This window comes from Anabrus simplex, chromosome 9, assembly GCF_040414725.1.
Source record: "Anabrus simplex isolate iqAnaSimp1 chromosome 9, ASM4041472v1, whole genome shotgun sequence".
Classification (NCBI taxonomy): domain Eukaryota; kingdom Metazoa; phylum Arthropoda; class Insecta; order Orthoptera; family Tettigoniidae; genus Anabrus; species Anabrus simplex.
In genome coordinates, this window is record NC_090273.1 from 84,588,043 (window position 1) to 84,611,316 (window position 23,274).

At 39.9% G+C, this 23,274-nt stretch overlaps 2 protein-coding genes and 1 pseudogene across 4 annotated transcripts in view; 2 read left to right on the forward strand and 1 right to left on the reverse strand.

The window, feature by feature from the left end:
* The window catches only part of LOC136881270 (serine/threonine-protein phosphatase CPPED1), a 122,090-nt gene extending 105,421 nt beyond the window's left edge, over positions 1 to 16,669 (reverse strand). For both annotated transcript variants that reach the window (XM_067154042.2, XM_067154041.2), the window contains exons 1-2: positions 16,517 to 16,669; positions 2,463 to 2,567 (exon numbers count right to left, since the gene is read on the reverse strand). In XM_067154042.2, coding sequence (XP_067010143.1) covers positions 2,463 to 2,567; positions 16,517 to 16,526 — 115 coding nt within the window. In that variant the 5' untranslated portion in view covers positions 16,527 to 16,669. The remainder of the gene's footprint in view (positions 1 to 2,462; positions 2,568 to 16,516) is intronic.
* On the forward strand, positions 13,743 to 13,897 carry LOC136881333 (5.8S ribosomal RNA; annotated as a pseudogene).
* A 130-nt stretch (positions 16,670 to 16,799) lies between the features above and the next one.
* LOC136881271 (gem-associated protein 6) lies at positions 16,800 to 18,326 on the forward strand. Of its 2 annotated transcripts, none has more exons than XM_068229207.1 (3): positions 16,800 to 17,089; positions 17,194 to 17,527; positions 17,691 to 18,326. In XM_068229207.1, the coding sequence occupies exons 2-3, from the start codon at positions 17,379 to 17,381 to the stop codon at positions 18,055 to 18,057; spliced, it is 516 nt and encodes a 171-aa protein (XP_068085308.1). In that variant the 5' UTR covers positions 16,800 to 17,089; positions 17,194 to 17,378; the 3' UTR covers positions 18,058 to 18,326. The 2 variants fall into 2 exon arrangements, with proteins under 2 accessions (XP_068085308.1, XP_068085309.1); XM_068229208.1 differs by having other exon boundaries at positions 16,800 to 17,013.
* The last annotated feature ends 4,948 nt before the right edge of the window (positions 18,327 to 23,274 follow it).

Genomic DNA, 23,274 nt, shown 5'->3' on the forward strand with positions numbered 1-23,274 from the left:
GATTTTAGATCAATTTTAACCAGGTACCTGATATGGGAGCCCTTGCTGGCAAGATGTAGTGTTTACAATGTGCTATGTCTTCTGATATGGGCTAGAGCAATTTGTTACTTTCATTGACCTGTCTCAGTCTCATCCTTGGCTTTGACAATATGAAAGGGACAGAGGTATGAGCAATGCTAGTAATACCATTCCTTATGCAGCCAGTCCCTGTTATGATTGGTGTGAAAATATCACCCATAGGGTTGGTTGGTGCATGCATTTCAGTGGGCTTGGCAGACTGATATGCAATAGCAACTTCTGGATCGGTGAGGAGAGCAACGGGAAATTACCTCACTCCTCATCTCCCAAGTATGCCTCTTCAGTGACGCCTAAGCTGTCTATGATAGCCTTTGGTGGAGCTGTGGAGGATCAGACCAGCCTTCGGGCTGAATACCCAACAAACATACATACATACATATACCTGATATGGTTTGGAAGTTTTTTAATGTATTCAATTTTGTAGCAGAGTTTACATCAATTTTAACCAGGTACCTGATATGGTTTGAGGTAATGATACGGCTTATGATGTCCCATAGGAAAGGGCAATACATGTACCAATTCTTATTTTAATGAGGATTTAACTTGAACATATTGAGTTGTATTGAATAGGTGGAAGAGAAAAAAATTTCTTACATTTATCATAGGAAAATGGGAATTGAGGAATGAAAAGAAAGTGGGAGTCAATTTTCGCAGAAGTGAACATTGCGGTATATGTATGGTTCAAATGTGTTTGAGCAAAGAAACTGTCATTAAGTGGGCCAATATTGTTATTAAAAGCTTGGGAAATTACAGCTAACCTGAAAGTTGGTCATTGTTCGCTTTTCGAGAATATCTCAGTAAAGAAAAATGCGCTAAATTTGTACACCCAGCTGAATGATTATTTCGCGAAACTGTGATGAATGTAATGGCTGTAAAATCACTTGTAATATCTTCCAGGCAAATATTTATTTTTAAAATATTTATAATAATCAAAATAAAGATGTATGCTTATAGTCAACGTTGATTTTCCCTGCCCTTAAAATGTTTGATTAATTTTTACAATCTTGTTTTAGCGGACACCTCTCTAATAGACATTATTCCATGGAACTGACAGTGTCTGCAGAAGAGAGGTTGAACTGTAATATGTTAATATCATTTATTACATTGGGACTAGCTTCGACCCTTGTATTGGGTCATCTTCAGCCTTAAATTATAAATGGAAAATAACATTAAATGTAACTTGAAAACACTAACACCTAATACAGGGTCATTTTTTTTAGCTGGCTCCGCAGCACCACTCAGAGCAATATATGTCTCGGCAAATGAGTCGCCTGGCTATCGCCTTCCATGCGTGTTCCCCTGACACAAGAAGCAAGCCATAAAAAAGACCCTGTGTAACAATATTGGCATGTCTTGAAACAGTGATGAAATATGTTGAGATTACACATGAATCAAACCAAACCCCATGACACTACAGCCCTTGAAGGGCCTTGGCCTACTAAGCGACTGTTGCTCAGCCTGAAGGACTGCAGATTATGAGGTGTCATGTGGTCAGCACGATGAATCCTCTCGGCCGTTATTCTTGGGTTTCTAGACCAGAGAGATTACACAGGAGTCCATTAAAATTGATGTCTCTTCAACATATGTCCAACACATCTGTCTCACTTATTCTTTTACGAAAATCGTAGTCTTAATATAAAACAGTATGATCTCAAAAACAAAATGGACAGAATTAAGATTCTCAACGACTTACATGTGAGACTACAAACCGAAATTAATAAAAGGGCAAATGGTAGAGTGTTCTCAACTGAAGAAAGGATGTCGGCATCTGAGAGGATGAAGGAATATTGGAAGCATAGAAAAGCTAAATTTTGTTTGTATAATTGACTGGAGTGGTCCTATGTTGACCAAAAATGTTACAATTACAATAAGTGTGTTTTTTTCTTACAAATTGTTTACAAAATTGTGTTAATTATCTTCCTAGTCAATACTCAATATTACATTAAATTTTAAACAGAAATGTTTCGACCCAGCAAAGGGTCTTCCTCAGTAAAAAATATATCACACTAAAAAGCATTAGACATGCAATATGGAGTGCTTGTTAAAAAGTTTTTGTTAAAAAACAGGACAAAAATTAAAAATGTGAAGTGGTGGTCATTAAAAACAGCTTTTTGAGCTGGAGGCCTTTTTATTGTGATATTCCCATTGTCTTCTGATGCAGTTCAACTGATATCTGTACACTGTTGAATTAATGAATGTGTTCGGTCATAGGCTGACAATATAGGCCTACGATGTTATTGAATTTGAACCGTCTGTTTTTAGTGTTACGTTGCCCACTTGTATTACTCGTGTTCTCTGACTACGGGCAATTTGTAAGAAGTTCAACAGTCAATACGGATCTACCATGAGATATATAGTCTGTAATTAGTGTGGTTGTAACATACCTGAATCAAATGGAGCAAACAAACGATTTTTGGCTAGAATCTTCCATGACCTCAAAGTCATAATAATATGCATCTCCTTCTCCTGAACAGATGGTGATCTGGAATCTGTGAAATATTAGGACAATAAAAAATAAAAAAATTGATCAACACATTAAATTTACTCTAATGAAATAAATAAGAGTATGATGAAAATGAGATGAAAGGAGCCTGCATTTAATAGAATCTGTATCAACTGGAAGCAATGAAAGGCTTTTTGCGGTTATCCTACTTTCTGCTTATCCCCAGCTTTCCACATCAAGACAGAAGTTTTTATTTTTACATTGCATCGACTCGAACAGTTCTTGTGGTGATGGAATTAGACAGGACTAGGACTAGTGACCGTCACTGTATTTAAGGTACAGTCCCAGCATTCACGTGGTGGTGGTGGTGGCAGCGGAGGTATCGGCGGTGGTGGTTATTGCTTTAAAAGAAAGTCCAACTGGGCAACTATCTTCTATTAACTCTAATAGAGAGACAAAATGGAAAGGGGTTCGACACTTCAAGAAATAAAGGTATCGGTGATGTGGTGATTATTGTTTTAAGAGGAAGTATAACTAGGCAAATCATCCTCTATATAACATAACACTAATTAGAGGGGTAAAACGGAAGGGATCCGACACTTCGAAAAATGAAGGGATCAGCCAAAGAAAGGCAAGGGCCACAAAGGGCGTGAAAATGAAAGACTCCCTAGGCCTCGAGTGCTCTAATACCACTGGGGTCAGAGAAGAACAAGAGTTGACCTAGGAGCGTCCGATAGGATAGATGAAGGTGAGGAGCCTGGCACAAATAATTGGAAGCAATGCCAGGACTTAGCTAAGGGCCCTGTGGTCGCCAACCCATGCTCCCAAGTTGAGAGCCCCTGGGGCCTCTTTTAGTCAACTTAAAACAGGCACGATACCATGGGCGTATTCTATCATTGCCACCTTCAGGGGAAGGTGGAATTTGAACTGTTCATCTTCTGAACACAGCTTCGCGACCCTAACTGCAAGGCCAACTCCACTATGGTGGAATACTATCTAAAAGGTTTAGCGTAGACCTTGGTGCTGAACCATAAGTGGTAGTGGTGGTGATTATTATTTTAAGAGGAAGTACAACTAGGTAACCATCCTCTAATACCATCGGGTCAGAAAAGAAACAAGAGTTGACCAAGGGAGGTTGGACAGGATAGATGAAAGTAAGGAGCCTGGCACAAGTAAGTGGAAGCAATACCAGGACTCAGGTTGAACCATGAGCCGCACTACCATAGTCTATTTGGGAAAGGACAGTAGCCATGTAAAAATGTAGCAGCACTGCACAGTCAGTGGTGGTGGTGATGGTGGTGATTATCGTTTTAAGAGGAAGTACAACTTGGCAACCGTCCTCTATATAACACTAATCAGAGGGAAAATATGGAAGGGGTCCGACACTTCGAAAAATGAAGATTTCGGCCAAAGGAAGACAAGGGCCACCAAGGGCATGAAAATGAAAGACTCCCTAGCCCTCGCAAACCAAATAGCGTCGGGGTCAGAAAAGAACAAGAGTTGACCAAGAGAGGTCGGATAGTATAGATGAAAGTGAGGAGCCTGGCACAAGTAAGTGGAAGCAATGCCAGGACTCAGCTAAGGACCCCGTGATCGTCAACCCACACTCCAAAGTTCAGAGTCCCTGGGGCCCCTTTTAGCCACCTCTGACGACAGGCAGGGGATACCGTGGGTGTTACTCTACCACCCCCACCCACAGGGCGATCAGTGGTGGTGGTGGTTGTGGTGGTATTTATTATTTTAAGAGGAAGTACAACTAGGGAACCATCCTCTATATAACACTAATCAGAGGGAAAAAAATAGAAGGGATCCGACACTTCGAAAAATGAAGATATCGGCCAAAGGAAGACAAGGGCCATGAAGGGCGTGATAATGAAAGACTCCCTAGCTCTCACAAACCTAATAGCGTTGGGGTCAGAAAAGAACAAGAGTTGACCAAGAGAGGTGGGATAGGATAGATGAAAGTGAGGAGCCTGGCACAAGTAAGTGGAAGCAATGCCAGGACTCGGCTAAGGGCTCCGTGGTCGCCAACCCACGCTCCAAAGTTCAGAGCCCCTGGGGCCCTTTCAGTCGCCTCTTACGACAAGTAGGGGATAGCGTGGGTGTTTTTCTACCGCACAGTCAAACCGCAAGGAGGTGCTGCTGAGAGTCTTAAGCATGTTAAGTCTCTTCATGCAGACTACCTTAAACTGACAGATGTGGGGCTACCATGTTATCATAATGGAGACCCAGGAACCTGCAGGTGTCTGCCACATAAGGAAGCGGCCGTGGCCTTAATTAAGGTACAGCCCCAGCATTTGCCTGGTGTGAAAATGGGAAACCACGGAAAACCATCTTCAGGGCTGCCGATAGTGGGATTTGAACCTACTATCTCCCGGATGCAAGCTCACAGCCGCGCGCCTCTACACGCACGGCCAGCTCGCCCGGTGTGGGCGGGGTTTATTCCAATTGTGATTATGCCCATAAGTTTAGGAACTTCCCCTACACTCCCGCAAGTTACGCTCTCCCCCTCCACACCACCCCCTTCCAATAGCACAACCCGTACCTCACCTGTAAAAACATGGCAGTCGAGAGTGAAACTCCGTAATCAGCGGACGCAGGATGGTCAAGCGGACAGCAGAACGTAAGTTAATGCAGTTACCTGAGACATCTAGCTGTATGTTCATATTCATAACTAAGTAATTTTTAATTCCATTACAGATTATAGTTATTGGCGGTTCCTCTCACAAGAACACACCATCTGTAATTGAGACCTCCGACCTACTATAGAGACATCTGGACAGACAATATTTGCGTTTTTACTCATGGACAAGAGGCTGAGCCTCGCAACATTGTGAACCAGAACACACAAGATAAAAACTAACTAACCCCACGCCATTACAACCCTGAAGGGTCCTGGCCTACCAAGTGACTGCTGCTCAACCCGAAGGCCTACAGATTATGAGGTGTTGTGTGTTCAGCACGAGGAATCCTCTCAGCCGATAGTCTTGGCTTTCTAGACCGGGACCGCTACCTCACCGTCAGTTAGCTCCTCAACTGTAATCACGTAGGCTGAGTGGACCTCGAACCAGCCCTCAGATCCAGGTAAAAATCCCTGACCTGGCTGGGAATCAAACCCGGGGCCTCCAAGTACGAGGCCAGTCAAACACACAAGATAACATGCCAATTTGTGCCTTCCATTTTACTTTATCATAAGCTTTAAGCATAATTTTATTTATTTACACTGTTTATGCCCACATTGGAGCACCAAAATCAACCTTATACAATAAAATCTTCAAAAAATTTGTACATAAAAAAATAAGTTCATTTTTTAAATCTTGATAATTTCGTCTTCTCCCAAAACTTATTCATTCTAGACGATCTTGCAGCCCGTTCTTCTGCTGATATAACATACTGCTTATGTTTCGATGTTTTAAGTGATAGTTTTGTATAGGAGTATTTGTTGTTTAGAATCTTTTTCTCTTCTCTATTTTCAATTTGCTCTGTAGTAATTTTCAATTCATCCCAATCCATTGTTTTGTATTTCTTTAAACCAAGTGTTTTTTTTTGTTTTACTGTTCCAAAAGAAATCAAAAAGCTGTTTTAGGGGTCTAAAATTTGGCAAACAGTATATGTGTCCAAAAAATGCAATCCTTCGTTTTCTCATCGTGTCAATAATTGATTCACTTTCCTTGTAAATTATTGAATTGGGTAAAAGTCTCCACTGGCCATCAACCTGATGTTTTTTATTAATAATTGTCCGGAGAATATTTCTATGCACTTTCTGCAGTTTGTCTGTTGTTGTTTGGGTATTAAGTTTGAATAATGTTTCACTTACATTGCTTCTGGTTTGATGATGGAATTAAAATGGCAAATTTTATTATTAAATGAAAGAGACTGTTTTTTGTCTCTTGGCCATGTAATTTGTTGTGCTCATCTCAGTTTTAGAGTTCTATTATCTATGGATGCGTTTTCATTAGCATTCCAAGTAACAATTTCACCAAGATATTTAAATTTATTTACAACTTTTATTTTCTGAGTATTAGTTAATATAATATGTGGAGTGTCAACTTTAAAGGATGGCATCATTTCCGATTTCTCAAAAGATATTTTCAACCCAACCTTCGCTGCTAATCTTCCTAGTTCCTATACTTGAAAATTTGCTTCTTCTATAGGCCTACTATTTGCTAATAGCGCCAGATCATCAGCAAATGCAAGACAATTTAGTTGAGTATTTCTTTCAATGTTAACAGTCAGAGGACATACCTTACTCCATTCACGCATTATTTTTTCCAGCACACAATTAAATATCAAGGGGGATAATCCATCTCCCTGTTGAAGACCAGTATGAATTTCAAATGGTTCACAATTTCATTTCTGAACCTAACTTTACACTTTGTGTTTCTCAGAGTGACCGCAATAAAGTTAACAAGTTTCCGATGTAGACCAAATTCAGTAAAGATATGTAGTAATGATTCATGATGGATAGTACCATAAGCGTTTTGAAAATCAACAAAAGTGATTACGGTACTAAATTTTTGCTCCTAATGCATTGATGTTTTATGATCCATTTGAGACTGATAATTTGATCTGGCAACTTTGTTCTGGACGAAAACCACCCTGATATTCACCAAATTCACTATCAAGCTGGTCATGGATTCCGGAATACAGGATCTTAGAGAAAATTTTATAGGTGATATCCAGCAAAGTGCCTTTGCTGGCAGGATGTAGTGTTTACAGTGCACTATGTCTTCTGGTATGGGCTAGAATAAATTCGTTACTTTCATTGACCTGTCTCAGTCTCATCCTTGGCTTTGACAATATGAAAGTGACCGAGGTATGAGCGATGCCAGTAATGTCATTCCTTATGCAGCCAGTCCCTGTTATGAATGGTGTGAAAATATCGCTCATAGGGTCGGTTGGTGCATGCACTTCAGTGGGCTTGGCAGACTGATAGGCAATATCAACTTCTGGCTCAGTGAGGAAAGCAATGGGAAACTACCTCACTCCTCATTTCCCTAGCATGCCTCTTCAGTGACACCTAGGCTATCTATGACAGCTGCTGGTGGAGCTGTAGAGGATCAAACCAGCCTTCGGGCTGAATACTCAACATACATACATACACACATCTAGCAAAGAAATTCCCCAATAGTTACCAGGATCTGATATATCACATTCCATTCTTCAGGAAATTTTTCTGTATTCCAAATGTCAATAAGATATTTATGTAGATTTTGAATAGTCTGTATATTCACATTCTTCCAAGTTCTGCTACTAGTTGATTTTCTCCTGCTGCTTTAAAATTTTTCAGTGAATCAATAGCTGCACTTACTTCATTGTAAACTGGTAGTATGACCTTCTGCAAAGGTGTTTTATTTCTGGGAAATAGGTCAAATTCAAAATATTTTTCAGGTTCATCACTCTTATGTAATTTTTTTCAAGTATTCAGCCAAAATTATTGCATTGTCATAATCATTATGGGTCACCTTTCCATTCTTATCTTTCATCAGAAGAGTAGGGGGAGTATAACATTTTTGGTATTGTTTAAATCTCCTATAATAGTCTCTTGTTTTATTTTGATTGAAAACTTCATAAATAGATTTTAATGTTTCCTTCTGATAATTTCTTTTAACTCTCCTGATTTCTTTAGCCATTAATTGTCTAGCATTGATTAGTTCTTCTATAGAGCTTTCAGTTTTTTGTTGTTGATCATTCAACCAGGATTTATGCCAGCGTTATATTGCTGTTTCAGATTATTCATTCCACCAACCACGTTTTTTTCATTTTTTAATGGGAGCAACTTCCTCTGCTATGACTTTTAGTTTGTTGATAGTGGTTCCCAAGCTATCACTTAAAAGTGTTGTGGACTTCTCAATTATTATTAATTATTAATGACTGAACTAGGAGCATACAATCTTTTCCTATTAAGGTTATGCGGTTTATTTTTCCTTTTGGGAGTTACCAGTAATTTAAATTTAATCTGGGAGATGTAATGGTCTGAATCAACATCGACACCACGCAGAATCTTAACTCTCTTTTGTTTTTTTGTTACTCTTTCATTATGTTTTTTAGCATTTTTTCAACTTATATTATGTAAATTATTCCAACCCCCTAATTTTTTTTCACTGAAGATGGCTCAAGCAAGCCGAAACATGTCTGAATTTGTTTGCTCCGTCTAATGACGGAATATATGATGTATTGAATAGGAGGATACCCTCATTTTTCGCCATTGTAAAGTGAAAACCGTCAATACGGAATGATTCTAATATCTTGTAATAATAATAATTATAAATTTCTTTATGAAATTTAAGATCCATGGCCACATGATCTAACTGGGATTCACCCAATTTAACATTTGGACTTTTTCAAGTCATTAATTTATGCAGTGGCGGCTCGTGAAAAAATCGTCCTACGTGCTACAAAAAACAAGCTAAATACGCTGTTTTAAATCTGCATATTGCCATGATGAACAACGCATACTTCAAACTTGGTAATAATAATAATAATAATAATAATAATAATAATAATAATAATAATAATAATAATAATAATAATAATAATAATAATACAACTTTTCCCACGATTTATAACTCAGAACAAACAAAAACAACATTAATTTGGAAGCAGATGAATTCTTCGACAACTGTCTACGAGATAAATAATTCATTGGAGAAATATTGTTTTTACCAACCTAATGGCGCAACTTACATCAGTGCAAATAGAATCATGGGAATATAGATCCCCACTAAGAACACTAATTTAATTTCACTTTATATACACTGCAGTGGATAAATAAGTTGATAAATCTTCGTATAAACTTTAGCACTAACCCAATGACAGAAAAAACACGCACCAGTAATATAACCGCGAGATTAAAAACCGCACAAAGCAACTGAAAGAGCCACCAACTGATTCATTGAGACCTCCCCTATTACCAGAGTAAATGTCCGGCTCCATGGCTAAATGGTTAGCGCGCTGGCCTTTGGTCACAGGGATCCCGGGTTCGATTCCCGGCAGGGTCTGGAATTTTAACCATCATTGGGTGTACGTGTTGTCTTCATCATCATTTCATCCTCATCACGACTCGCAGGTCGCCTACGGGAGTCAAATCAAAAGATCTGCATCTGGCGAGTCGAACATGTCCTCGGATACTTCCGGCACTAAAAGCCATATGCTATTTCATTTCACCAGAGTAAATGACATTGTAATGCGGGATAACATTTAGGGTCAGTCAAAGATTCTTTGACTCACCTACGAATTCCTTATTTTTGACACAAAAGGTAGATGGATATTTTAATAAGCATGTGTGAGTTAGATTGCCTCCACTTACGCTTTACTTTCGAGCCCAGACGATGCTACTCTCTAGTGGCAGGTTCGCTTACCACGTTCAACACAAGCACGGCCGACTGGATCCCTCGCTGCGCTCCAAGGAGCTAGCTAGAGCGACGCATCAAGTCGGCCGTGAACATAAGGGTAGCAGGAGACATCGAGTAATTCTACCCCCTTGCGGGAGAGGAAGTAACTATAAACGGGATCAGTGAAAGTTGATCCCGGTTTACGGTATACTCCGCCGGCTAGGGGGAATGTTGCAAGCTTGGCTGCGCCTGCGTATTGCTTCCTTCAGGCTACAGGCAAGGGCTCACTTCACATGAGCACGAGCCTTGTTCCCCGGGAGAACGGCGCTAGGTGTTCGACAGATCTCGTCCTGATTTTCAAAAAACACAAATTCATATCGTACTCAAAATAACGAAAAGGCACCAGGATAATTGTACTGTACATAAATAATATTCCTTACAGTTCCAAGCTACGTGCTGGAGCCCGGTAGCACGTACTGACCGGCCGCCACTGAATTTATGCAGTTTTCTTTTAAACCTTGTTGTTTCTAAAATTAGTCCATGGTTAATTCAGAATTCAAAATTCAAAATTCAATTAACCGTTCATTAATTTATGTGCTGGCCATCGTCCCACCACAACACAAAATTTTCTCTCAAGTCCAAACTTTGCATTAAAATCTCCAAGAAGAATTTTAATGTTAGTATCAGGTACGGTATACTTGTTGCTAATTGGTCAAGTTAATCACAAAATTGATCTGCTCCCTCTTTGTCGGTTCTGTTCTTTTCATCTGCTGGAGCATGAACATTTATCAATGTATAGATCTTGTTTTACACTTTAATCGTTAATAATGCTACTCTTGATGAATTTGGGGAAAAATCAATAACTGAATCTAGAATTCTATTGTGTACCAAGAAACCAACTCCAAATTGAGGAACATTCTTTATGACTTTTTCACCTGGAGGTCCTTTATAGAAATGATAATACCCTCCTGATTCAATTGGGTTCTGATCAGTATTATGTAATTCTTGAAGAGCTGTGATTGCAGTTTTATGTTGATTCAAAATATCTATTAGATGTTTCAACTTACCAACCTTCAACAATGAACTGATATTTAATGTTGCCAAATACAAAAACTTTCCTGGTTTCTTGAACTTAAATACATTCTTAGTTTGATTAATCTGCATGATTGATCATTATACCTCTGGGCGCTCCGACTCGCCACAATCCTCTATCTGACAGCCCACCGTATCCAAATGGTGTCTTCATTTGAAAGATTATATAGCTGTCCAAACCAGAGGATTCTTTCAATAGAAGACTTCCCATATTAGGTTGATTGATCAATGATCAAGAGTCTGACCATGGTTAGGGTTTGCAATTCCAGATGTGATCTGGAAAGGTGATAAATGAAATATGATATGATGAAAAATGAGACTGTGAAGTGTGTTTGCCTCAAGATATTCTCTGGCTGTTATTTTACGGCACTGATCCAACGAGTTACAATTCTAAATGTTATTTAGAAACGTGAAGATGAGAGATGAAGGATGATTTTATGAAACTGTGAAGAAGGCTTTCTGCCTTATTTCATCCTAGTTGTATATTCCATAATTTTAATCTTAATGTAGTTTTAATGCAAGGTATTTTACTGAAGATGACTCATACCAAATGGAAACATGTCTAATTAACACTCTTATAAGATGACACTAATGTATTGACTTAGCAGGATAATAAATACTGTTTTGTATTAATGTAAGACTTCAATCATCAGTACAGATAAAATGAAGTTTATAGTCTGTATCTGGTCCAGGATGCACAAGCCAATATCAACAGAAGTGTACAACTGAGGTTTTCACCACTGAAAATCAAACATCATGTTGCAGGGCCCATCTGTTGACTTGGTTAATAATTTGCTATAGCTGTCTCTCAGCAATCGCCATCCTTCCAGAGCTGTAACGTAGAACTAAATCGTCTGCATACAATGATGGAACTACTGGGGGCCCAGCAGCAGCAACTATGCCGTTCATAAAGATTGCGAACAGCGTGACACTCTGTACAGATACCTATGACACTCCATTTTCTTGAACGTAATATTGAGAAAAAATATTCCCTACTCTAACTCGAAAGAACAGGTAGGTCATGAAATTCTCAATAATCGTTGGTAAATTACCCCAAAATCTCCACTGGTGTAGCGTGGAGATAATCCCATACACCAGTTAGTGTCATGCTTTTTCCAGGTCAAAAAACATGGCAACTAGGTGTTCCTCTTGGAGGAAGGCCTCCTGAATGGCGCTATTCAGTCTGACCAGATGATCGGGGTGGACCATTCAGAGAGAAAACCAGAACTAATACTTAGTCAAGAGGCCTCCCTCTTCCATTGCCAACACAAGTTGGTGGTTTACCATCCTTTCAAAGAGCTTACAGAAGCCATTTGTAAGGCATATTGGCCTATAACAATCCAGAAGCTTTGAATCTTTTCTCACTGTGGTATTGAGGGTTATCTTCCCCCTTCTCAAGTTCAGTTAGTGTGTCTCACTTGCATTGTTAGCATCTACACAAACATAACGTGGTGGTGGTGATTATTGTTTTAAGAGGAAGTACAACTAGGCAACCATCCTCTATATAACACTCATCTGAGGGAAAAAATTTAAAAGATCCGACACTTCAAAAAATGAAGATATTGGCCAAAGGAAGTCAAGGGCCATGAAGGGCGTGAAAATGAAAGACTCCCTAGGCCTCGGGAACCTAACACCGTCGGGGTCAGAAAAAAACAAAAGCTGACCAAGAGAGGTCGGAGAGGATAGATGAAAGTGAGGAGTCTGGCACAAGTAAGTGGAAGCAATGCCACGACTCAGCTAAGAGGCCCGTGGTCGCCAACCCACGCTCCTAAGTTCAGAGCCCCAGAGCATAAACGTACTGTAGTCTAACTGCGTTCTTGGGCATGAGTGCTCTTTCTTGATTCTTAGTTGGTGGAGCGATTTGTCTGGTTAATTCCGATAACGAATGAGACTCTAGCCTGCTAAATAGTTGCATCTGGTATCCGTTCAAGCTACCGGCAACAACACATCTTCTTAGAGGGACAGGCGGCTTCTAGCCGCACGAGATTGAGCAATAACAGGTCTGTGAAGCCCTTAGATGTTCTGGGCCGCACACGCGCTACACTGAAGGAATCAGCGTGTCCTCCTAGTCCAAAAGGACCGGGCAACCCGTTGAACCTCCTTCGTGCTAGGGATTGGGGCTTGCAATTGTTCCCCATGAACGAGGAATTCCCAGTAAGCGTGAGTCATAAGCTCGCGTTGATTACGTCCCTGCCCTTTGTAAACACCGCCCGTCGCTACTACCGATTGAATGATTTAGTGAGTTCTTCGGACCGGTGCGCAGGATCTGCTTCGCGCAGTTTCCGATCTGTCTGGGAAGATGACCAAACTTGATTATTTAGAGGAAGTAAAAGTCGTAACAAGGTTTCCGTAGGTGAACCTGCGGAAGGATCATTACTGAAATTGTTTTATCAAAAAACATTTTGAGAAGAAGGAGTCGGACGGCCCCGCGCGGTCCTCTCCTCCGGCGAGGCTCCCTTGAGGAGCGAGACTCCTGCCGAGCCCGCTGTTGTGAGCTCAGGAGAGTCCTGTGCATACTCTGTAAGCGGCGGTCCCGCCCGTCGCCGACAGCGGGATTGTCGCGGTCCGCGTCTCCTACGATGCAGGCTTTCAGCATTGGGTACCTACCTCCCTCGCTCGGTGGAACGGGAATAACACGAGGGGACCCATTGCGGCTACGGCCCGGCAGGCAGGTTTTAAATGAACGCAACGCCCATGCTCTAAACACTTTTTAGCTCTGTGAGGAGAAACCCATGAAAATGATTGCTTCTCCTCCACTCACCGTGGAGAGAATGATCAAAAAATGAAGGAAAAAAAACCCTGAACGGTGGATCACTCAGCTCGTGAGTCGATGAAGAAGGCAGCAAATTGTGCGTCGACATATGAACTGCAGGATACATGAACATCGACATTTCAAACGCACATTGCGGTCCATGGATTCCGTTCCCGGACCACGCCTGGCTGAGTGTCGATTGCTAAAACTGAACGCAACATTGCGTTCGAAGGGTGGGAGCGTCACGGCCGCCGTCGCGTCTCCTGAAAAGAGCTTCACCCCGGTGGAGCTGGACCGGTCGACACCGCCACTGAGAGTGGCACAAGTGAATGGAAGCAATGCCAGGACTCAGTTAAGGGCCCGTGGTCACCAATCCGTGCTACCAAGTTCAGAGCCCTGGGACCCCTTTTAGTTGCTCCTTACGACAGGCAGGGGATTCTGTGGGTGTTAATCTACAACGCCTACCCACTGTGAGACCGTTTCGTTATCTCAGAAACAATGTTACCAGTGACAACAGAAGTATCCATGAGGTGGTGGTGGTGGTGGTGATTATTGTTTTAAAAGGAAGTACAACTAGGAAACCATCCTCGATATAACACTAATCAGAGAGAAAAATGGAAGGGATCCGACACTGCGAAAATGAAGATATCGGCCAAAGAAAGACAAGGGCCACGAAGGGCGTGAAAATGAAAGCTTCCCTAGGCCGTGAGTGCTCTAATACCGTCAGGGTTGGAAAAGAATAAGAGTTGACCATGGGAGGTCTCATAGGATTGATGAAAGTGAGGAGCCTGGCACAGTTAAGTGGAAGCAATGTCAGGACCTAGCTAAGGGCCCCGTGGTTGCCAACCCATGCTCCCAATCTGAGAGCCCGTGGGGCACTTTTTAGTCACCTCTTACGACAGACAGGGGATACTGTGGGTGTTATTCTACTGCCCCCACCAACAGGGGGTTATCCATGAGGTGAAGAAGAGAATAGCTATGGCTAAGAAAGCCTTCCTAAGAAAATAATATTTACTAAGCAGTAGCCTAAGTATATAAACATAGGAAGGAAGGCATTCATTTGTGAAAAAGTTTGTCTCGAGTGTACTAGCGTATAGATGTAAAAGCTGAGTTTGGATGAAACAGAGAAGTGGATGCAAAGAAGAATGGCCATAACAAATTGAACACAGAAGAAGAGAATCACCCAGCTTCTCCAAGAAATGAATGAAAAGAGAAGCATCATTAAAGAAACTGAAAGAATGCAAAACCTGTAGGTCACATTTTTATACACGATGACTTCCTATGCAACATCTTTGAAGGAAAAGGCTTATTGTTTTAAGATAAAGTACAACTAGGCAACCATTCTCTTTTTTTTCCTTTTCTATTTGCTTTACATCGCACCAACACAGATAGGTCTTATTGCAACTATGGGACAGGAAAGGCCAAGCTCTTTATAACATTAATCAGGTTTCGGCCAAAGAAAGTCAAGGGTGATGAAGGGTCTGAAAATGAAATTCTCCCTAAGTCCTCAATGCTCTAATACCATCGAGGTTGGAAAACAACAAGAATTGACCAATGAAGGTCGAATTGGATATATGAAAGTGAGGAGCCTGGCATAAGTAAATGAAAGCAATCCCAGGACTCAGCTATGGACCCCAATGTCGCCAACCCATGCTCCCAAGTTTGGAGCCCCTAGGGCCCCTATTAGTCGCCTCTTACGACAGGCAGGAGATACCGTGGGTGTTATTCTTCCTCACTCACCCACAGGGGAAGAGAGAGAAAGAGGATGACGAAGGACATTCAATTTCAAAATCTTCAGACTCTTTATCTAGAACTAAAACGAACATAATGCTGTTGTTGTGGCGACAAGGCTTAGGATGAAAAGTAATTTCAATGCTGGTCATAAATACCAATCTAATGATAACAATGAACAGTATGGAAAATGAGTTGAGAGGAAAAGTTGACAGGTGGTGGTGGTGATTATTGTTTTAAGAGGAAGTACCCGGGAGATAGTGGGTTCGAATTCCACTGGCGACAGCCCTGAAGATGGTTTTCCGTGGTTTCCCATTTTCACACCAGACAGTTGCTGGGGCTGTACCTTTATTAAGGCCACGACCGCTTCCTTCCAACTCCTAGGCCTTTCCTATCCCGTCGTCGACATAAGACCTATCTGTGTCGGTGCGACGTAAAGCCACTAGCAACTAGGCAACCATCCTTGTATAACACCAATCAGACAGAAAAAATGGAAGGGATCCAACACTTCGAAAAATGCAGGTATCGGGCAAAGAAAGACAAGGACCACGAAGGGCTTGAGAATGAAAGACTCCGTACGCCTCGGAAACCTAATACCGTCGGCGTCGGAAAAGAACAAGAGTTGACCAAGGGAGGTCGTTATTAGGATAGAAGAAAGTGAGGAGCTTTTCACAAGAAAGTGGAAGCAATGCCAGGGCTCAGCTGAGGGTCCCGTGGTCGCCACCCACGCTCCCAAATTGATACCCTAGGGCCCCTTTTAATCGGCTTTTACGACAGGCGGGGGATACCGTGGATGTTATTCTACCACCACCATCCACAGGGGGAGAAAAGTTGCCATTTGAAGAATAAAGGTCCAAATCTTCCCTTAACAATATCCATAGAGAAATATTCCGTGGCCTCATCCACAAATAAGAGGCCTATTTTATACACCCATTTACCCGCCCACCACCAATCCCCACCCAGATGTCAATAAAATAGCCGAATATCGAGAGAGTGAGGGCGTGACGCTGGAACAATCAACATGTCAATATACATTTCTCGCAAAATGCATTGCAGATGCAAATTTGACTACTGAATTTCGCTTACCGCCGCTCATGACGATGTGAAACAACGCAACTGTACGCTTGGCAACACAACTACCAAATATATTTACACTACTAATGTTACGTATATTTGAACAGTCAGCTGCTCTCGATTAAAGATCAAAGAATAAGAATAGGATTTCAATCTGAAGCAGAGGTTAATTATCAAGGACGAGTATAGTTACGCAATACCGGTACAAAACGTCTTTGCACGTTACGAAAGAGGATAGCTACCCATTCTCTTTGACTGTTGGTGAACCTGCTTTTTGCCTCGTATGCTAGATATAAATGCTTTCACAATCGAATGAGGTTTTTCAAAAACATTTTATTCATGTGTAGCCTACCTCTCGTCGTATCCTTAATGCACCAGTTCATAGTACTATTAATATAATTTTTCTTGTGTAAGATCACGAAAGGGCATTCTGAGGAAATTTTAAAGGCCAGAGAGTATCCATCTTCAGTCGTTGGGGAAATGTATCCAAACGGCATATAAAATTAACGGTAACATTCCCGATTTCGAAGTAAACCTATACTAGTTCGTGGATAGATTGGTTCGGTTCGGATTGGTTATTCAAAGGTCAAAGCTACCTCACATTCTCTTTGCTACCTCGCTACCTGCTACCAAATACAGTATTTGCTGCTACCCCATAAAAAAATTTGACTGGAATTTGTTTTTTTCAGAGCGTACCAATATACATAAATACGCTATTTGGTACCAACATGATCCTTGAACAACACCAAAGCGAACGTCAATACCATCGCGTGTCAACCATCAGCAGTAAACAAATATTTTCGAATTTGTGCTCTGTGCGTTATACGGTTTTTTTCTGTCATGAGTGAATAACCTGAGTGTTCGTGATCCAAGAATGGATGATAAAAAAATACCTGATCATGGTATATTCAAGAATAACCCTATTTATTTAAAGAGTTTTGTTCAGAAATTTGTGGAGTTGATAACTATCAATGGGGAATCTCATACAGGAACGGTTTATACTATAGATCCTGTCTCAGAAAGGTAAACATTATTTCAAGTTGTCTGTGTATGAGGGTAGTTAACAATTCTGCTTCAGTATTGTAATCCACATCTATTAGCTATTGTATGTCAAGTTTATAATGCTCTTCTTTCTTCTGATGTCATCATGTGTCTTGTCTCATAGAAGTATCCCTATATTTTCCAGTGTCATCTTGTTAAAGAAGAATAATGATGTTATCAGTATGGATATTATAATGGGGCATGCCGTGAAATCTCTGGCTGTGAAATCTGGTGTTTTACCTGTTGAGCCTGATGAAGTTTTTCCATCAGAATCAGCACCTGGTTTAAGTAAAGAAGAAATCAATGAATTAAGAAATAAACTAAAGGACTGGTTGTGCAAGAACAGGTTACCTATAGAAGAAGATGGTGAAATATTAAGGTTACAGGGAGTGCTTGAAATTCATCCTCCATATGGTATTAATCAGTGTGTTAGTGGAAATGAAATAATTCTTGGTCGAGTTCAACAGCTTATTACTATCATGCCTACATCAGTATCTCATTTAGAACCATAAATAGGCCTGGTGACTTATGATCAAGCTATGGTCCAGTATCAACTAATAACTTGGTATCTTGGAGAATGTTCTGTTCTTGTGTTTTAAATATTTGTACAATAAAGAAACAACTCTATTTTTATAAATAAATAGTGAATTTTATATTGTTCTTTTGCAAGTTGCTCATAGAACCTTCTTAAATTCAATCATCGGTTATGTATTCCTTACTTGGTATTGAATTTCAGTGCAGGAAAAGAAGTTGATTGTTGCCAATTTACTTACAGACACTATTAAATATATTAGTATAGGGCCTACAGTGTACAAATGTGCATTAAGTTTTACAATATTCTAACAGAGATTTTGTAGAGACGACTCGTGATAACCTGACTGGATGCAAAGTCCTGGTGAAAGCCATGTACTGCCAACTGGTTCAAGGTACTTATTATTTGGTCCAGTCCAATTTCAATTGAGCATGGCATCTGTTGAATAAAAGTCTAGATCAATTTCTGATCGTTTCAATTGTCTTAACTGAAGGAGTTCCCTATCTATCCTTGTAGATGGGAGCTGCAGTCTGGTGTTTGAATCTTCCAATTTGAATGTCTCAGAAGCTAGTTGATACACCAGTCTTGAGAGTGACATCTTGGAGATCCAAGTGTTCCTTCAACAGGTCAGATAGCCTATATATAGATGCTCCCAGATGAGTTCCAGCTCATGTCAGCACTGGAAGGACCTTAGTATAAAATAAAGTCATGGCCTTACTTAAAGACAGCCTCATGGGTTCCCAGTGTTGCAAATACTTCTGATGACTGCCAGAGATTTCTTCCAATCAATCAATACTGATCTGCATTTAGGGCAGTCACCCAGGTGGCAGATTTCCTATCTGTTGTTTTCATAGCCTTTTCTTAAATGATTGCAAAGAAATTGGAAATTTATTGAACATCTCCCTTGGTAAGTTATTCCAATCCCTAACTTCCCTTCCTATAAATGAATATTTGCCCCAGTTTGTCCTCTTGAATTCCAACTTTATCTTCATATTGTGCTCTTTCCTACTTTTATAAACACCACTCAAACTTATTCGTCCACTATTACATGGCTTCTGAAGGTGGTAGCTGAGGGTTGAAGTCCAGATGTTTGAATGAATTCACAACTTTAACGTCCTCATCACATTGTCATTTAGCGTGATTCCTCCCTCTTTTTCAGAATACCATCTGAATTGTTTCGTTTTTATTAATTGTAGGGCTGCTGTAAATGGCATTGTTCTCAAGTTTGTCCATTGCATTTTGTAGGTCTTACGTGTTACTTGATTCCAAGATGATACCATGTGCGTATAAATAGCGTAGGCTACATATTAACCAAAGGTTGTGAATGATATCTGTCAGTGCTTTGTTAAACAGGAGGGGGCTTAGTGGGTTGCTTTGCAGGACTCCATTGCTCTGAGTAATGGCATCTGATGTTGTCTTGCCGTCGTGGCTATAAATTGGTTGTAGGCAAGGATGTTATTAATAGCTATGGTCAGTGGGTTGGCTTGTCCAGTCATGTCTGCTGATTTAGTAAGGAGCATTTCTGTATTCAGGATATCAAATGCCTTCCTAAAATTGAGAAAGACTGCATAGATTTTCACTTTTGGGTGCCTTAAGGTTCCTGGTATATTGTCGAGGAAGTTTTTCACTGCATGTAGGGTTCCTCTTCCTTTCATGAAACCAAACGGCTATTCAGGAATCATCTGTCTAGCTTCTGCAATAAGACTGTTCTTGAGGATCTTGCTTATAAACCTTATAACTGGTGTTTTCCAGAACAATACTAAATGGAATTAGGTATATAGGCCTACCTGAAGTATGAGGAATTAGTTAAGGTGCAAAAATAATGTGTTCTTGCACAATTACCTTAAATATACAACATTGAATAGTTCATTAGTCTCTTAAGTAACCTTTCCCTCTCTACTGAACCTCATGTAAGTATGAGGATTAAAAGACACTTTCAGAATCACTCTCATTATTGGAAATCATTAAAAAGATCAGTATTTATGCTTCAGTGGATTATGACCTGTCATTTTCAGATTGGACTGTCTGTTGTTGAGAGCAGAAGAATATATACATAAGAATCTTGTTTATCCAGATAGATGGGACCAGAGGTAATCCAGATTAACAAAAATACGAATAATCCAGAAATAAACTAATAAATGAATGTGTATGTTGGGTATTCAGCCTGAAGGCTGGTTTGATCCTCTACAGCTCTGTCAACAGCTGTCATAGATAGCCTAGGCATCACCGAAGAGACCTATTAGGGAAATGAGGAGTGAGGTAGTTTCCTGCTGCTTCAAAATCAAATCAAAATCTCTTTATTTGCAAATGAGGTGTCTACCTCGGTGGCAAATGGTACACTAAAATACATTATTGTCAAGCACTAAATTTTAAATTAACAAGAGGCAAAGAAAATTTTCCTAGAATACAATATTATACAATTTACGCTAATAATTTGTTCTATTAAACACATACATCATCCTTAATAAATTTATATTGTTTACAAAATTCTACTTATAATATCTTACAAACATAGTCAACTCATATACAGTATGTGAAATTACTTCTAATAATAATATACAACTGGTATAAGATTAAAATTAACATTGAATTTATTTACATATTTATATTTTACCCATTTTGGAACATAAGTAGCATAACGACCTGCTGCGTCTTAACCAGAGCCCCTTTTGCTACCACTTTTCAGAGTTCCTGAAGGGCCTTCACAGCTACCGTAGCGGTCCCAGGGCCCTCGAAGTCCCCACTGTACTTCACCCCTACAGGCAGTCCCCTACTTGGGCTGTCCAAACTCCATAGACCACGGGATGGAATTAATTTAATCACACATTTTTTTATTTACAATATCCTGCACTGGTCGAATGCCCTCTAACATTTCATTTATTTTCTCTGTTGTTGTTTATTCTCTTCTTGAATATCTGTACAGATTTTGGAAAAGGATCAAACACTACCCCTGGTAAACTGTTACACTCCTTCACGCCCTTCCCAATGAATGAAAATTTACCCCAATCGCTTCTGCTAAAATTCCTTCTAATTTTGTACTTGTGGTCAGTTCTACCAATATAATTATTTTCCAACTGAAGCCTCTCACGGATATCTCTCCATGCTTCTTCTCCTGTATAGGCTCTATATATTCCTATAAGTCTAGTTTTCTCCCTTCTCTTACTTAAAGGTTCCCAACCAAGTTCCTTTAACATTTCTGATACACTACTCTTTCTCCTGAAATCCCCTGTTACAAACCTTGCTGCTTTCCTCTGCACACCATCTAGTTCTTTTATTAGGTATTCTTGGTAAGGATCCCAAACACTGTTTGCATATTCCAATAATGGACGAACCATACTTAAGTAACTTTTTTCTTTTAATTCTTTGTTGCATCCTTTAAGTAGCCTCATTATGACATGTAACAATCTGTATGCTTTCCCAACAATGTCATCAACATGACCCTTCCAGTTCAAATTACTTTCAAATCTCACACCTAAGTATTTGCACTTGCCATCTTTAGGGATAACTACCTCATCCAAAGTATATTCAAATTCAGTTTTAAAGCTCCTGTTTGTAAATGTTGTAACAGTTGATTTGCCTCCATTAACCTTCATATTATTTTCTTCAACCCATCCTTGGATACTCTCAATGTCCCTTTGTAATTCTGAGCAATCCTCAATGTTATTTATTTCCCTATAAACAATTATGTCATCTGCATAAATCTTATTTTCGATGTTATATTGTTCCCTAAATCATTTGCGTATATTAAGAAAAGTAACGGACCAATTATACTACCCTGTGCAATTCCCTTCCAAACTTTCTCTTCCTGTGATATATAATTTCCTACTTTGACTTTCTGAACCCTTGAATTTAGAAATGTTCTTATCCAACGTATAACCCTTACGTCCAGTCCTATTCCCTCCAATTTCTTTAATAATATTCCATGTTCCACTCTATCAAAGGCTTTGGAAAGATCTATGGCTATGCAATCTAACTGGCCTCCTGAATCCAACTGATCTGATATGTCCTGCTGAAATCCCACCAGTTGTGCCTTGCAAGAAAATTTCTTTCTAAATCCATACTGGCTCCTCATGAACCAATTTTTATCATCACATATCCCTCTGATGTACTTTGCTATTAAACTCTCCAGTATTTTACAAACTATACTGGTCAGGCTGATTGGTCTGTAGTTCTCTGGTTTCCTTTTATCACCCTTTCCTTTATAAATTGGTATTATTATAGATTCCTTCCATTCCTTTGGTATTACACTATTATTTATGACATAGTCAAAGAGAAATTTTAAGTAAGGCACTATATACCACCCCATCGTCTTTAATACCTCCCCAGTAATTTGATCACTTCCTGCTGCTTTTCCTTGCTGAAGCAGTTGGATTTCTCTGAAAATATCTTCATTTGTGAATGAGAAGCTTCTTGTTTCCCTATGTGTCTCTCCCTCTCTATCTTCTGTTATGGTTTCCAAGTCCTGACAATCTTCTACTGAATCTCTGAATTCCCTACTGAAGAGGTTTGCTTTCTCAGTATCTGTTAAATAGTGTTCTCCCCCTTCTCCCACCATTGTAGGAATTTGGATTCCTTTTCCTTTTTGATTCCTAATATATGAATACAGCTTTTTCCATTTCCCTTTGTGGTCATTACCCTCTTGAAGAATGCCATTCATATAATTCTCTTTTGCTTTCTTTTTCACTCTATTCAGTTCCCTCATTAGCTGTTTTCTAGTTTCTCTATTCTCCCTACCCTCTTTGATTTTCCTGTTTACTATTCTACATTTTCTTTTTAATTTTTTTATTTCCCTTGTATAATAAACAGGGTCTGAGGTCATTTTACCCTTCTTAACAGGTACAAATCTCTTCTCTCCTTCCCAAATGATTCCTTTAAATTTAGCCCAAAGTGTATCCACATTACTCCCTTCACTTATCCAACAACTGAATTGTGATTTAAGCCAGAAGACATATCAGTCTGCCAAGCCTACTGAAATGCACACACCAACTGACACTTTGAGCAATATTTTAATACCATTCATAACAGAGAGTAGCTGCATAAGGAATGGTATTGATAGCATTGCTCATACCTCGGTCACTTTCATATTGTCAAAGCCAAGGATGAAACTGAGACAGGTTAGTGAAAGTAACAAATTTATTCTGGTCCATACCAGAAGACATAGTGCACTGTAAACACTACATCTCACCAGCAAAGGCAT

Coding starts and splice junctions, on each gene's coding strand:
- LOC136881271 (XM_068229207.1), top strand. CDS start 17,379: ATGGATGATAAAAAAATACCTGATCATGGTATATTCAAGAATAACCCT. Junction 17,528..17,690: donor ATAGATCCTGTCTCAGAAAG/GTAAACATTATT, acceptor TATATTTTCCAG/TGTCATCTTGTTAAAGAAGA.